Source organism: Cyrtonyx montezumae, unplaced genomic scaffold (genome assembly GCF_038088225.1).
Source record: "Cyrtonyx montezumae isolate F1298 unplaced genomic scaffold, pur_monq_1.0 scaffold_5, whole genome shotgun sequence".
Classification (NCBI taxonomy): domain Eukaryota; kingdom Metazoa; phylum Chordata; class Aves; order Galliformes; family Odontophoridae; genus Cyrtonyx; species Cyrtonyx montezumae.
Genome location: NW_027072056.1, coordinates 22377221 through 22392803, shown reverse-complemented (window position 1 = coordinate 22392803; position 15583 = coordinate 22377221). Strand labels below are relative to the sequence as shown.

Below are 15583 nucleotides of genomic sequence, written 5' to 3'. Positions count from 1 at the left end.
TAAGCAGTTGAGTGCCTAATTCCAAATCATTCAAAGCCAACGGTGGCTGATGTGGTAGTTAGCCCAGCCCTGCACTGCTGCAGGAGATGTACAGAGCAGACAGCTGGAACTTATTACGAATTATTTTTAATATGCAAGTTAAATGCTTTATATTTGTCTCTTCAGTTTGGATCCAGTCATTGTCTCTGTAGTTTTCTTGGGAGACATCCATGTTGTGCATGTTTCCAATTTAATATGGCCCCTCAACTTATCTACATGTTAAAAATAATGTTAAAATTCTGTTTGGTTGAGCATGGTCTGCCCAGCTCAGAGTAGCTGCTGTATTGCCATGTGATGCAGGCACTCCCCTTGCTCTGAGCGGTAACTCCTCTTTGATGCCTGGTGGCTGAGGTGCCCCCACCCCAGGGGCTCTCAATTTCCACCAGAGCTCAGATGGTGCCGACCATGGGACCCTGTGGGCTCCCAGCACAGACCCCTCCACGTGCTGGGCTGGGGCTGTGTGGAGCACGGCACTCCTCCTCTGCGCAGGGCTTTCTGTGATGCTATGTGACCCAGCAATGAGAACACGAGCGAGAACTGACGATTTAGTGGCAGTGCTTATCAGTCTGGCAGTGCTTATCAGTCTGTGTCCTTCTGCCTCCTGCGCTGAGATCTGCAGGAGCGAACATCTCCCGAAGCAAACAGAGCTCAGCGCGGCGTATCACGTTTCAGGATATGGGCCCAGAACTGGTTCTGAACCAATGACCTCATCCCGTCAGCAGCCCCGGAGGGTCCACCAGGAGCTGGTAAAGTATTTTGTGTCTCACGAATCTCTCTGGAAAGAGCTGGCGTGCTGGAACGCCCTCGCCATGCTGCCGCTGTGCTGCGGGGCCAGGCTCCTGCTCACAGCCACCATTCCCTCTTTGCTGGAAGTGGTCACTGTGCTCTGAGCGGAGCCGAGCGGACAGCGTGCCCTCTGTCTCCTGAATCGGTCCCTTTGTCACTAATCGAATTCTAATGTATGCCTCAGCTGCTCCCTTAAATTCTAATCCACGAACTATGGAGCAGCAGCGGTTATCTGCTGAATTAAGTAGTCTGAGTAGAAGAATCACATATATTGTTTCCAGACAGTGGATGCCATGAATAGAGCTCATGTAAAATTACTGGGAATGCATAAACCATTTTGCAAAATGTTATGGAATTTCTTATCCCAAAGTCCATGTGAAGCAGAAGTTATGGTCAGATACTGGCAGCTGAATTGTACTCAGCATTTATACAGCACTTCATTCATTCCAGCTGCCACAGAACTTTAATGAGGCAATAGGTGTCCTAATTCTGAGAAAGTGCACTTTCAAGAGGCTCCATGTGCTGCACGGCTGGGGCTGTGGGGTGGACGTGGTGAGGAGCAGTGCTGAGCTGCCCCTCCACGACCATGCATCCCAGTGACTCCATCTTCTTGTTACCAGTTTGTACCATCCATTGGTCTGTGAGACTGCTGTAGCCCATCCGGGTCAGCTGTGCCTTTCCCACCAGCTGTGGGTCTGGCAGAGTGCAAGCAAGCTTGATGCACAGCTGTTAAATGCCAGGGACCACACTCCCCAGGCACCTCCACACTGCCACCAGGCCCTGCTGCAGTGGGATCCAGAGACCTGCCCCCAAACCCTGCAGCCCCTGGGTACTCCTGCTTCAGGTGCTAAGCCCTGCATCGCTGAGAGCTCCTGCTAGAAAGAACAAAGCACTGAAGGACTTGTAATTGGTTTATCAGTGCAGCCACCAAGGTCCCACAGAGATTACTTTCCTGTTCTCGTGAGAGCAGTTACATTTGTTTGCAGAAGGAATTGATCCGATCTCAACTGCGATGTTTGTTGTTTTCTGTGCAAAAACATACTGAGAGATTATTCACAATGAAACCAGAACTGACTCTTACACACGTGTTTGCATTAGTCAGTCACCCCAGCATCAGCACACAGTGCTTCATTAAACAATCTGTGACAGTATCAGGAGGAGAATAACCCAATGAGAAATGGGCACGAATCCTGACCTCAGTATGGCCAAACCACAGCACGGGGTACTCAGTCTTCATTTTGTTAGGACAAATGGAAACCGGTGGCTGTGATGTGTTCCGGACTGTAGGAAAGCTTTTCCCACATCCTCTGCTTCTAGTAGGAAAACAATGATGACATTATTTGATTGCATTCAGAGTAGTTATCAGCTGTCTGCCATAAAACTGGAAGAGATATGGAAAGATTTGTGATGCGGTTTTAACACTAAAAGTCCAAACGCAAAATTTGCTTGTGCTGTCACAATGGTTATAAGCACTCTGGAGAACAGAATTTTAGGTGGCTTTGATCAATTAGATAGCTGTCTGACATTTGTGCCTTGCACATCAAACTTAATGAGGTGATCAGTTGGAAGTTTTAATTTGCTCTTACACAAAAAGAGTCTCACCTCAGCCTCACTCAAGTAGAGGATGGTTGAAAACCGAACCCCTCTGAGCATCATTACATTTTGTTGTGCTTGCAGGATAACATCTCACCTGTCCCATTCATCCTGGGAGATCCTTGCAGTTCACCTCTCCCCAAGCAATCTGAGCTGGCCCGAATGAGCAGCAGTGTGGGTAAAATTGACTGGGGTGGATCCTGGGACCAGATACTGTGTTTGCTGTTTATGAGTGGGACAAACAAGTGGAACTCAGCTCTGTCCTGGGGAATACACGTCCTATAAATAAAGCAACTCGTGCATGTTTCCTGTTTACTATGGATCAGCTCCTGACGCGTTACTGCGCTTTTACCCACACGTGTCCCAGGTAAGCACTGTGCTTTTTCCCACATGACAGGTCTGGCCTGGGGTATGTTTTACTGGTGCACAGTGAGCAGCTGTACCTTTGTTCTGAACCTGCTGATGACAAAATGAAGTGTACAGAAGTATAAGTATGTTCTCACTCAGTGAGTGGTGATATTTTATAGCGATGGCTGCAGTTACAGTCAGTGGAACACAGGATGGCCTGCAGCACCAGGAGGCACAGAGCAGTGGGCTCATGGTGGGCAGGGACCCGTGGGGCAGTGGGGGTCTGCAGGAGCAGCCGGTGTCCTGGCAGTGCGTGACCAGCACTAATTTCACATGCATTCTCTAAGACTTGTGGTCACACCAGCATTCCTGTCTGCCCGGACCAACAACATCGAGCGTGGCTTTCAGACCAAGCAGAATCAACATCATTTCATCTTATCTGCTCATTCTCATGAGGTCATCTGTCAGTAGAGCAGAGGCCATTGATGTGCTGCGTCTCAGCCCAGAGTCAGGCTGGGTGGGGTTATCTGCAGAGGCCAGGTGTTGCAAGAGTTGGTTTGCTCCTTCATCTAAGGTAATCTGGCCCAGCAGCCACGGGTCTGGGAAGATGAAAGAGTGTTTGGTGAGTGCACTGTGGGCACAACCGGCAGCCAGCCCCCCTCCAACCCTGATCAGCCAGAAATAGCCCCAGCATAAGCTGTAAGCAGCAGAACATGCAGAAAAGGAAACGCGTTAATGCGGAGGACTTTGAGAGATTTGAAGTCTACGGAGGCTGGAAATAGTCTGAGCCCATCACGTGCCTTGGATTTCTTAAAAAAATGCTCCATTGTTGATATGTTTACCCAAGACGTACTTAGAAATACTCAAATATGAGGCTGGACACACGCAAACAGCAAGCAGCAGCTACATGTAAATGTTACCTGGAATGTGGCAAAGAGCTCTGCTGATGACAGAGGAAGTGCGTATACTTGGTACAGAACAGTGCTGGTTTGGGTGAGAAGTGAGCGCTGCCCTTCCTCAGATCTCATCTCACGTATTCTCGGGTGACTGAAGAGTGAAATTATGCAACTGGCACTGCTCTGGTTTTTTGCTGACCTGCCATGTGGCCGTTATAAAGGCTGCCAAATCTGGCACAGTTGTTTCATAAACTGCCATTGCCCATATGGCCACAAAGCTTGCAGTGATTTGCTGAGCTTGCAGTCTGCCCTGCGTTGCAAAATAAAGCTCAGTGGAGCAGGTGGGTCCCCTTGTCTGGCTTAATTTCTTTTCTCTTGCAGCCTTAAGGACTCAGTCAGAGTAAGGCTGAGGATCTGTGCTTCCCCTCTTCATGAGAGCTAGAGATACTCGGCTTCCCAAAGAGCCACACCACCAAAAATATGTTATGTGTTTGCACCGAGTGCCTAAAAGTGGGCACCATTTGTTGTGAGCTTCCACGAGTCTGGTGATATTGCTCCTGATGAAATCGTGTGCGGACAGATTCAGAGAACGCTCTGTGTCACTGTCCCCTCCTGCACAGCTCTCACCATTGATCCTCAAGACCACGAACAAAAAATAAAAATAACTGTTAGAAAAAGCAGGCAGATGTACTTGGTACCTTTATTTGGCTTCAAAGCTCTGACTGTGCACTGACTATGATACAAACCTCGCTAAACCCGGAGGGACAAACTGCAGCTTGTCTCCAGCAGCCATCAGAGGAACGCTATTTTGAGCCTTTTCCAGTACTATCTGATTTGACTCAGGAGCCTGAAGGATGGGGAATGCTATCACAGGACAAGAGCAGTGAGCCAGTCAGTGACCTGCCGGGTCAGGGGGGAATTTCTGTCCCTGTTCCTGCAGGTGGAATGCAGAAATCCCTCCGTAGCTCCACACAGCTTGTCGCAGCCCATGTTCCTAACTTGGCATTTTTCTTTTGTAACCAACAACAAACAGCAAGAACCCTGAAAATGAAAACCTTTCGATGTGCTTTTGCTACACCTCCATCCACAGATACACTCACTCTTTCAGATGAGTGTGTGTTCTTCTCATTGTCACCGAGATAATAAATCCCCAGACTTCAGTAGCTCCCAATAATCGCAGCCATAACGTCACATCGCAGTGTGAGGCCACGGACAGACGGCTCCAACCATTCTGGGCAGACAGCACAGCCTGGCGAACTGCAGAGCCTGCCTTCTGCTGCCTCAGGACTGCTGGAAATTCCCTCCTCACTTACGAAACAGGATAAGATCACAGCTGAAAGCGTTGGTGCCTCACTGCCATGGGAGCAGAAGCGTCAGTCAGGAGAAGCTCCCTGTTTTCCTGGTTGGGTGACCAAAGAAGACCCAAATTCTACTCATTAAAGAGGGAGGACTCTGTGTTTTAACTTGCTGCTGTTTCTGAGCACTGCTGCCAGCAGAGTTCATAGTGCAGTGTGATACAAGGCTGGAGGTCAAGGAGGAGAACACGTATTTCTACAGAAAGGGCAGCTGCTGCAGACAGGAAGTTTATTTTTGAAATTAGTCATCAGTTTCGGTTCGTGCTGATTATACCATTTCCATTAACATACAATAGCTCTGTTTCCATACAAGTGCTATCAAGATTACATTTATGGTTCACGAGCCGTTTCAGCACACCTCCTTGCAGCCTGCCTGCTGTGTGTGCTGGCAGATAAGCCCTCTCTCTTGGTTTCACATGCTAAAACCCCAATCCCCATCACCTCGAATTGAAGCTGCTTCAGAGGTAAATGCTAGGGGATTGATGGAGGAAGCAGAAACAGACCTGAACTTTGATGTATTATGCATGTTTTGACTATAAACACCGTATCTATGAACGGGACACAAATGAGGCACTGAACACGTTCCTTCTAAAGAGAACTAAGCCAGCATCAGTGCTGGTGAGACCCTGCGCCGCGAGCCGTGGCAGCACGGGCTGTTGTTACAGCAGCAATCTTTGGCAGGACTTTTGTTGGAGAAAGCAAACTGTCCTTGTACAAACGAACTGCCCTCTAGTTGCTGATTCTTTGCATTCACTAGTAGCTGTTTCCACTCCATGGAAATGAGATGCAGGTATTCCACTTGTACGGGCTCTTTTTGTAGCGGGGAGTCCCAAAGCCGTGTGCTGGCCCTGCTGGTGTGGAAGGGAGGGGAAGAGGGCACAGAGCCTGTCCTGCTCAGCAGGGAGCAGGCAGGGGGGGACAGCTCTGCCGGGTGAGTCAGGGGAGAAACCAGCTGACACTGCTGCACGCCTCACACTGCAGCTTTAGGCAGCACCTTTGGCCTGAGTCACTGTGCAATTTGTCTTATCAGTTTCCTTCTGATTATCTGGGTGGAACAGATGGAACGGTTTCACTTATAATAAAACGACTCTACCCGTGGAATTACCCTAATTGACTATCTCATTGAGCTCCATATGTAGGCATCTTGGTTTAGAATAAGAATAGTTTATACCGCAGGATGAAGATAAACAGAAATTAGGCAGCCTTGCTTTAGATATCTATTCACACACAGAATTATCAGGGGTAACTCAAGGTGGAGGCGAGTTAATTACTGCTACATTTAAATTCTCTCAAAGTGCCACATGGTTTTCTGTGAAGAATTTAAAGTTCTGTTCTGTTCTTTTCCGTCTTAAATATAAATCTTCTGTAAGGCAGTGTGTGGGAAAACACGTGCAATGTTGCTAACAGTGTCATAAGCAGGACACCAAAACGTCCACTGTTTGCACCTCTTTCAGGGGGAGAGCACGAGAGAAGAGTGCTTTGTTACAGCAAACTGTTGCACTGCCTTCTGATCAGCACTCTGACTTCCTGTCATTGGAAAGAGGAAGGATGGAGCTGGAGAAGTAGAGATAGGATGAAAGAGATCTTCAATCGCCTGTTGCCAGGATGTGGTCACACTTCATAAGCAGTCAGCAGCTTCCACTGCTATTCCTAAAACAAGTCCATACCACCGCATTCATCTCCCCTGCTGACTGCTGCTCCAAGTTTGCCAGCAGGTCTTCAGGGCTGAGCACATCTCTTGCACAGTGCTGAATGCAGCATCACTATTCAATAGGAGCGATCCAGTTTTGATAAGGAGAAATGAAATCGTTTCAGAACAGAAGGGACACACTGAATGGGGTACGAACACTATTAGCCATTATTGTGACAGGTATAACCGAATATCAACCAAAACCACTCACGGCTAATGGGGGGTGAGGGGAGGCATTACTGACCACGTGTGCACACAAAATCTTAAATATCATACTGCCTTCCAAATCATTATTAGAAATGGTGAGTACTTTAAAACGTGAATGGTGACTTTTTTGTGCTCAGAAGGTCATCTTCTCCTTCCTCAGCTCCCTAAGCAATCCCGAACCAGTGTGCAATCGAACCGCAGTGAAGACTTCTTCACACCACTGTACTGAAAACCAGTTCGGGCCCACAGACATTCACATTCATATATTCAAAATGAATAAGCATTGAACACTTTCTCTGGATTTGTCCAATGCCAGGAAACACTTAGTGTAATTCTGTGCTTTGAACTCTCACAGATTATTTCATCTTCTTAGTTTCCCTCAATCAGTATTCTCCCTTTACCTCACAGTACACCGCTAATACTCGTGTTACATATTCGTGGGACCGGAGTGTGAGAATAGCAGCTCTTCCCAAATGACTCCAAATCCTCTCAGTTTTACTGTTCTGTATGGGATTATGAGCCTTCTAAGTCACAACTTAAGAGAAATGAAACAGATGTCTGTTCTACCCGGGGAGCAGCCCAGCTGATCGGCTGTGAGACGGCTCTACGCACAGCACTCTTCAACCACCACTGCCCATCAGGTTTTCCCAACAGCAGCACTGAATTAAGATGTTCTCAGTCCCTTTGGTGCTGCTAAAAGCATAACTCCCCACTCACTCCTTCGCGTTTGGCCCCAGTGGCCCATAAGCATTTAAGCAAAACCCACAGCAGAAGGATCTATTCCTGCCACAGGTTGGTTGATGTTTTAGGGCCTTCTTACACCACGGATCTGACAACCACTGCTGTGTAACTGAGGGCAAAAAAGGGCATGGGTTCGTTTAAGCACACTGCCACGGAGGAAAGGGGGAAAACTGCACGGAGCTGCATCTTCCATCGAAAACTGTTAATAAAAACATTACAACATAGTTACTAAAATCACCATGATCTCATGAAGCTTGAGTATCAAAATACATCTAGTACTGTTTGTAGCTTTAAAGGCTGGTTACCACCACACCTGCCAGTCAGCGCAGAGCACCACGATCGCAGACGATCCTCTCTCAGTCAGAAGGGTTTTCTGTGCATTAATAACAACAATTTAAATGAACAGCCTCGATCAGAAGCCAGAGAAAGCCTAAAGGAAGGCTCTCATCTCTTGCCACTTGAGCTTTAAAGAGTTTCAGATACAATCCCATTCACACACACCCAATTCTGAGCACATTTTCAAAGGTCTGTCCTAACCAAAGCAGCACATTTCCTGCAGGTTCTGTCCTTCTGAAGCTCCAGAGCATGCTGACGCCAGCCCAGCAGTTCCACATAGCACAGATTTTCTACAAAATACTCATCCCAAATAAGCTCAGTGGTACTGAATGAGCTCCCAGGTAACACATCCCTTTGTTAACAGTGGCCCTGGTGGAGGTGACACTGCGCTTTAGGCAGCCCGGCTATATCTCCTCCAAGAAGAGCACCAGAGGAGCTGTGTGCACGGCTGTATCAGTGTCTTTGTGCTCAGGGTGTCAAACTTGGATGTCATCAGACACTGATGAGTTTCCATGGCACTGCGATTTCCAGTTCTGTGTGCCGCTTTAGTCTTTACCTAGAATGATTTAAATACATTTGGGGGAAAATTAAGAACAGCCAACACTGCTTTGGAGCTGTATGATGCTGACCCTTGTTTGGACAAAGAGAAAATGAGAATGAGAAAACAGATCCTGAAATGCTATTGTCACTAAAAACAAACAAAAAGAAAATAATAACAACAACAGAACAAAAACCAGCTCAACGGTGAGTTAGGATTTAATGGGCTGGGTTTCAGCCAGCACCATAACCGTCTGGTCTCTATAAAAGCTGCTCCTGCCATGCTGGTAGAAAGTGTGGTGGAAGTCACTTACGTGTGGGTTTCCTACAGAGGAGACAGAGGCCAACAAACACATTTGTGCCCAAAACTTTAGAGCAGTGTAAGCGAAATGAGTCAGCAGAACAAAACGTTATTTTGTCTTGGGTGTCCTGCAGTGGCCCTGCAGGCTGGACGGGCTGTGACATCCCTGGACTGCAAGGGGGTTGGACTGAGCCTTCAGAGGACCGTTCTATACGATTCTATGACTCCAAAACGCTCCATCTGAATCCAGGTTGGTCTGTACAGCTCTGCAGGTGTAGCCTAGGGTCAGCCTGCAGTGACGTTTGCAGATGTGCGTGCCCTTGGGGAACCAGGCAGCAGACAGGCATGCAGCATGACCTGCACCCACAGACTGAGCAGGAGGGCGCTGGGTTTCAGGTGTGACCTCCTGAGGAAGGCTGCAGCGCACCACTCTGCTCCTATCCTGGGTGAATGCGACGTCCCTTATCTGCAGCCGCAGCACAAGGCCGTGCGGTGCTGGCAGCAGGAGCAGCGTGAGCTGCCACCAACGGCGCAGCAGGGCTGGGCGAACGCAGCTCTGTGCTCGTCGCTGTGTCGCTGGCAAAGACCCACACGAGCAGGAGCAGAGGGGTTTTGTGTGAGCTCCTGCCCACAGGTGTGGCATTCACCCACACATGGGTGCAGCCGCGGTTTATTTCGGGCACTTTGCCTTCTCCTCCCAAGGCCGTGTCACCCACCGTGTGCCTCAATGCCATCTGCTATCAGGCTGCAGTCAGCAGGACCCGCACGCTGCGAACACTTCATGAAGGCTGAGAACAGCAAGGAATCGGTGGGGACGGAAACACAAAACCATATGGTGGCAAAATAAGCAGCGATATTCTCTGAAAAGGAACATCCTCTGGGCAGAGAGCGCAAGGAACCACTGCGCGAGCAGCGGCGGCCACGGCCCCACAGGGCGGCACGGCCCCACAGGGCGGAACGTGCGGGAGCGGCGGGGCGGCGGGCGGGCAGCACCGCCCACAAGCGGCGGGCGGGCGGGAACCGCCATTCCCAGCACGCGAGGAGAGCGACGGCGGCGGCGGCGGGAGCGGCACGGCGGGGCGGGGCGGGGCGGGACCGCGCTCCGAGGCCGCCAATGGCGGAGCGCCGCAGGGGGAGAGCCGCACCGCGGGGCTCTCCCCGCCCCTTCCCCTCCTCCCGGCCCCTTCCCGTCCTCCCCGCGCAGGCCCCGCTGCCCGCCCCTCCCCGGGGCGCGGCGCTGCCCGGCGGGGCTCGCCCGGCGCGGCTCCGCGAGGCGCGGCCGCCCCTTCTCCGCCCCGGCGCCGGCGAGCGGCCGGAGGGAGCGGCCGTCCTTCCCTCCGCGAGGGCGGGCGGAGAGCGGCGGCGGCGGCGGCGCCGCGCGGGAGGCGCTCCGGAGCCATGCGGGAGTACAAGGTGGTGGTGCTGGGCTCCGGCGGCGTGGGCAAGTCCGCCCTCACCGTGCAGTTCGTCACCGGTTCGTTCATCGAGAAGTACGACCCCACCATCGAGGACTTCTACCGCAAAGAGATCGAGGTGGACTCGTCGCCGTCCGTGCTGGAGATCCTGGACACGGCGGGCACCGAGCAGTTCGCCTCCATGCGGGACCTCTACATCAAGAACGGGCAGGGCTTCATCCTGGTGTACAGCCTGGTGAACCAGCAGAGCTTCCAGGACATAAAGCCCATGCGGGACCAGATCATCCGCGTCAAGCGGTACGAGCGGGTGCCCATGATCCTGGTGGGCAACAAGGTGGACCTGGAGGGCGAGCGGGAGGTGTCCTTCGGGGAGGGCAAGGCGCTGGCCGAGGAGTGGAGCTGCCCCTTCATGGAGACCTCGGCCAAGCACAAAGCCTCGGTGGACGAGCTGTTCGCCGAGATCGTCCGCCAGATGAACTACGCCGCGCAGCCCGGCGGGGACGAGCCGTGCTGTGCCGCCTGCGCCATCCTCTGAGCGCCCGCGGGGACGGACCCGGCTCCGCTCCGCTCCGGCCCGGGCGGCCCGGCACGCTATGCAAGGTGGTGCGGCGCGGAGAGTCCGCCCGGAGCGGGGCCGGGATCGGGACCGGGACCGGACGGAGCGCGGAGCGGAGCGGCGCCCGTGAAAGGATTCTCTATTTTGTTTACCTGCTGTATCACAGCGCGTCTGCGGGAGAGTGGCAGTGCGTTATTTTATAATGGTTCTTTTTATTTTATTATTATTATTATTTTTTTTTTGCGATCAGCTGTGAAAACGTTACGAGTCTGCACAATGTTTAGGTGTGCGTGCGTGTGTGATTTCGTTATTTTATTCCCTTCTCTCCCCTCCCCCCTTCCGGCGGGCTCCTTCCCGGGGCTCTCTCTGGGCCGGCGCTGCCCGCAGTGCCCCACCCGGAGCGGCACAGCCCCCGGTGCCCGCAGTGCCTTCCCCGCGCCCCGTGCCGCCCGGTGCCAACCTGCGAGCGCCGCGGAATCCCCTTCTCTGCCTCTGCAAACCCACGCACAGTTCCCTCTCGGTAATCGTGCCGAACAGGCCAGGACAAAAGGGCCCATTGTTGGTGGGATTTATTTCTTATTTCCATCTGAGCCTTTCAGCTGTGATTTCCATGTCTCGCAAGTTTGGCCTTCATTTACTTCACATTTGCGGGAATTCAGCCTTTGGGGACTTTGAGCGGTGGGCTTTTATTTTTATTTTTTTTCCACCTCCTTCCTCTTTGTGTTTTGTTATTATTATTATTGTGTGGGGTGCACCTCCGGCCAGCAGAGGAAGGAACCTTAACATTGTGATGATGTACCAAGACAATTCTAACATGTGTCCTTTTGATTCCAGACCTGCAGTTCAGAGATGTCTATCCATTTTAAGAATTTTAATACAAGTGCTGTTTTTTAGAAAACAACTTTGTGCGCTTTTATGTATTAAATGGGACGTTTCTGCATAGGCTGTTAACCCCGACTCACAGCGTGGGTGCAGTGAAAGGGAGGTGTGGGGGTTCATTTCCCTAAGGATGCTGGTTAAAAAAAGAAAGAAAGGCCAAATGTCCAAGCCCGAGTTGGCTGAATATTGAGTCAAAACGTAATACCGTTTCTCATTTGTGTCCAGGTCCTGCGCTGCGGGCAGTAGGCAGCTGTAGGAAGGTGGTGTGGCTGTGGCACAATGTCTCATAAGGTTTAGGACCTTGTTCTTCACCACGAGCAGCGTGGTTTGGTAGAGCAGAAGTCTCAAAGTCACTTGCTGATGACGTTTGAGCTTTGCGTCTCTTTGCATTTGAACTCCTCAAAATTGCTCCTTCCTGATTTGAAGAGGGAGTGGGGTGGGAGGAGACTGTACCTTCAGGAGCTGGGAGATCTGGGGTTTGGTGATCCCCCTTATCCTTCTCTTCTAGCTCCTCTTCCGAGACCAGCACACAAAGTGCAGCCTTTTCCCCATCCCAAGGGAGCTTGAAATTGTCGTTGTGTGACAGCAGGCGCTGCGGGACGGGCTTTCGTTCGGGCCAGCTGACATCTGACTGCCTCGGTGTCCAACGCAGAGCTGGCTGTTTCTCCTTTAGAGCAGGAAAGCTTTCTGCTTCAGCGCTGGAAGAAAGCGGCTTTAGTGAAGTTCTGTACGACGAAACCCTCAGGATTGACATTAAAAGTGTAACACTGTTAGCTGAAGATCGGATATTGATTTTAGCAACATCCTACTGAAAATTTGGATGCTGAGTGTTAGGGGAGACACTTTTGACAAAAATGATGTGTTGGGAAGAAGGCTTGACTGCAGGCATATCTCGCACTGAAGTTTACAGAAGAAAATTTGCCATAAGTTCACATCTCAGCTATTGCGATGGTCAGCGTTTGCCTTAAATTCAGTGGGATTTTGTAGTGTTCAGCACCTAACGGGCCTCGTGCTGGATGGATGTACTGAGAGCAAGTCGTTCTGCCACAGACAGCAGATCTGCCATGTTCTGTAGTGCCTCCTGTTCTCCTATTGCCTGTGTTGTGATTGAGAAACGATGCACAATGGATGTAAGCAGCATTCACTGGGACAAGCATGTGTGTGCTCCTCAGCCCTGCGGAGCAGCTGAAGGCAGCCACCTAAATTCTGGGTTGTGCTGGTTCTTTTTGTAGCTATACTGTTAAATTCTTGCCAAAAAGGTGTGTTTGTCCAATGGGGAGGGATTAAAGAGAACATGTGTGGGTCTGATGGGAGTTCTGAATGTGGTTAGGTGTTCGGTGTTCTCTGTGACTTGGTGAGGACAGTACAAAGGTGGAACTCGGTGTTTGATCTTCCAGATAGTCTGAAGTGTTCTGGTGCTTGTTAAACATAGGCCTTGTCTATCAAGTAGAAAAAAAAATCATTCTGCTTTAACTTGTCTGAATAATGAAAGCTATATTTGCTTCTACACTAGAAAAAAAATGTTGTATCAATATAAAGGTACTCTTTTATTCCTTTTCCCTGTGGGAATATGTTATAACAGTGTCAATACTAAGGTGGCATATAGCTCTTTTCACAGTGAGAATTGCAAAACTGTAATTGATTTGCAGGAAAAATTGCATTCCCAGCCAGAATACTTCGTGACAGTGCAGAAATTGTATAAACAAGGCCTTGGTTTAAGGCTGATCTTATGACCACATATTTTGCTGTACATAATGATGGTATTTTTAAAAGTCCAAGCTTGTTTATCGCCAGAAAGCATGCCTTTCCAAACCGCGTCTCTGTGATTGTAACTGTGCTGTATTCTGGACCTCGTGACAAATACATGTGTGGTTCTTCCCAGCCCTGTGCTCAGAGCTGTGGCTGTGGGGTTCTGGGCAGTTTTTCTCCCAACGTATGGCAAGTTTTTCACAAGGAGCTTTCTTTGCAGCACGGGGCAGCTGGCTCTTTGACTTCTTCATCTGGATCCTCCTTGCAAGAGCTTCCATTTCCTCCAAGAGCTGTGTGTGTCCTTGAATCCTGTGCCACTCAGAGTAATGGCCGAGGGAAGCATTGGGAGCAGCGTGCTGCTGGGAGCTCTGTGAGTGGAGGATGAGCACTGCAGGCAGCCCAGGAGCCTCTGTGTTAGAGGTGGCTTCAGAAGGTCTTCAGTAATGGCCTTCACAGCCCGCAGCCTCCTGCAGCATTGGTAGCATTGTACTAAGTGTGTACTTCAGAAAGGTTCTCCCTCTGTCATGTTGCTGTAACATCATGGTCCGAAATCTTTTTTTTTTTTTTTTTTTTTTTTAAGAATTCAGCATCTGCCTGGCTCCTAAAATCTTTTATTTGGAAGTGAGGGACTTTGACAAACGTATGCCTGAGTGGGCTGATCATGAGCTCATCATGAGCTCCCACAACTGGAGCATGGGGCTGGGGCTGCGTGTGCAGCCACCCTGCTTTGGCTTTACCTGCACCTCGTGCCGTGCCAGCCTGGAGTAGGGGAGCTCTCTGTTTCCCAAGGAAGAGTATATGCGTGGGGGTGTGCCCGTGTATTGCTTCTGACATCACTGGAGCCAAAGCTCTCATCCTCTGCACAGGGGACCTCAGCCTCTGTGGTTTCCATGCTGCACGCTGCTGCTGCCACGTGGGGAAAGCACCCAGTGAAACCTGAACTGGTCAAGGGATACTGACATGTAAATTTCTCTATAGCAGTCTGAACTTTTTGTAGGGGATGTGACCGCTCTGAAGCGCATCAGGTGCTGATTTGATATTGTTGATGCTGAGTGTGGTGATTCGGTAGATGACATACTGTGCAAAGAGCAAACACCATAAATACTTAATCTGCAAAATCTAACAACGCATCTTAGATCCTATCTGAAGCACTATAAAATTAGAAGTGAATTAACCAGAACTTGTCATCTGTTCAAATAAGCCCTAGAAGATGGGGAGCAGCTGTTGTGCAGTGACTTCAATGCTTTGGCAGCGTCTGTGTCTGCGGAAGGTTGGGCACAGACAACACGAGGTGGTCAGGGCTCCAAAACTCTGTTTGATAATGTGGGCAGAGAGGTGGTGTCAGACACGTGACTTCAGCTGTAGTGATTTAAAAAAACTTCTTTGGTTTTAAGGGAACATTATAAGAAGTGCCTAATTAATAGCTCTGATGTCCAGGTAACGGTTCCAGATGTTTCTGCTGCAAGAAGTCCTGAGGCAAACGGTCTGATCAGTGACTTTGGTGAGTTTTTGCTTTTCTGTATTATGGCGCTAGGGTGAAATGGGATGTGTGAGGCTGTTCATGAGGATGGTTGTTAACCAGCTTTGAGGAAACAACTAACCCCCCCAAAAAAGAAGTGTTTTTCCTTAGGACTGGGAGTTGGAGGTGCAGGCCAGCATTCATGTGGGTGTTCCTTTGCCAGTTTCTCACTGGTGTATTGGTGTAATGCTTTGTTTCTACTGTGCTACTGTTAAACCAATTAAATAATGACTGTGAAGACTTACAAATTCATGTTATTTTGCTAGATGCACAAACCCTAAGCACTGAGCTGCAGGTGTGTGCCTGCCTTTGACCTGCTGTTATTAATAGACGTGATAAGCAGGTACGGACCCTGCTGTGGGTATTTGGCAAGAAGTCTTGATTTTGCCATTACAAGTTATGCACCTACAGGTGTTCCTGAGGAACGTGGTGCCTGCTTGTGTTCTGCAGGGTGAGAGCAGACAGCAGATCCAGGTGTGTGTCTTGCCCAGCTGGGGCAAGGTGTGTTGCTGTTGCATGCGGCCGAGGGCTGGTGCCACGGTGCTGCTCTGCACTGCCTGGGGCAGGGACATGGTGCTACCTGCTCAGGGCGAGTGTTTAAGCTCCTTGCCGTCTTGCTGTGTCCAGATAAGCCTT

General features: G+C 50.2%; 2 protein-coding genes across 2 annotated transcripts in view; one reads left to right on the top strand and one right to left on the bottom strand.

Moving 5' to 3' along the window:
• SERP1 (stress associated endoplasmic reticulum protein 1) overlaps window positions 1-10809 on the bottom strand; it is a 312396-nt gene extending 301587 nt beyond the window's left edge. Inside the window, exon 1 of the mRNA XM_065748300.1 lies at window positions 10802-10809. The gene's annotated coding sequence lies outside the window, so the exon portion shown is untranslated. The remainder of the gene's footprint in view (window positions 1-10801) is intronic.
• RAP2B (RAP2B, member of RAS oncogene family) lies at window positions 10063-10826 on the top strand. Its single transcript, XM_065748301.1, has one exon. It carries the CDS (start codon window positions 10228-10230, stop codon window positions 10777-10779), a length of 552 nt encoding a protein of 183 aa, XP_065604373.1. The 5' UTR covers window positions 10063-10227; the 3' UTR covers window positions 10780-10826.
• Window positions 10827-15583: the final 4757 nt, after the last annotated feature.

Coding starts and splice junctions, on each gene's coding strand:
- RAP2B (XM_065748301.1), top strand. CDS start 10,228: ATGCGGGAGTACAAGGTGGTGGTGCTGGGCTCCGGCGGCGTGGGCAAG.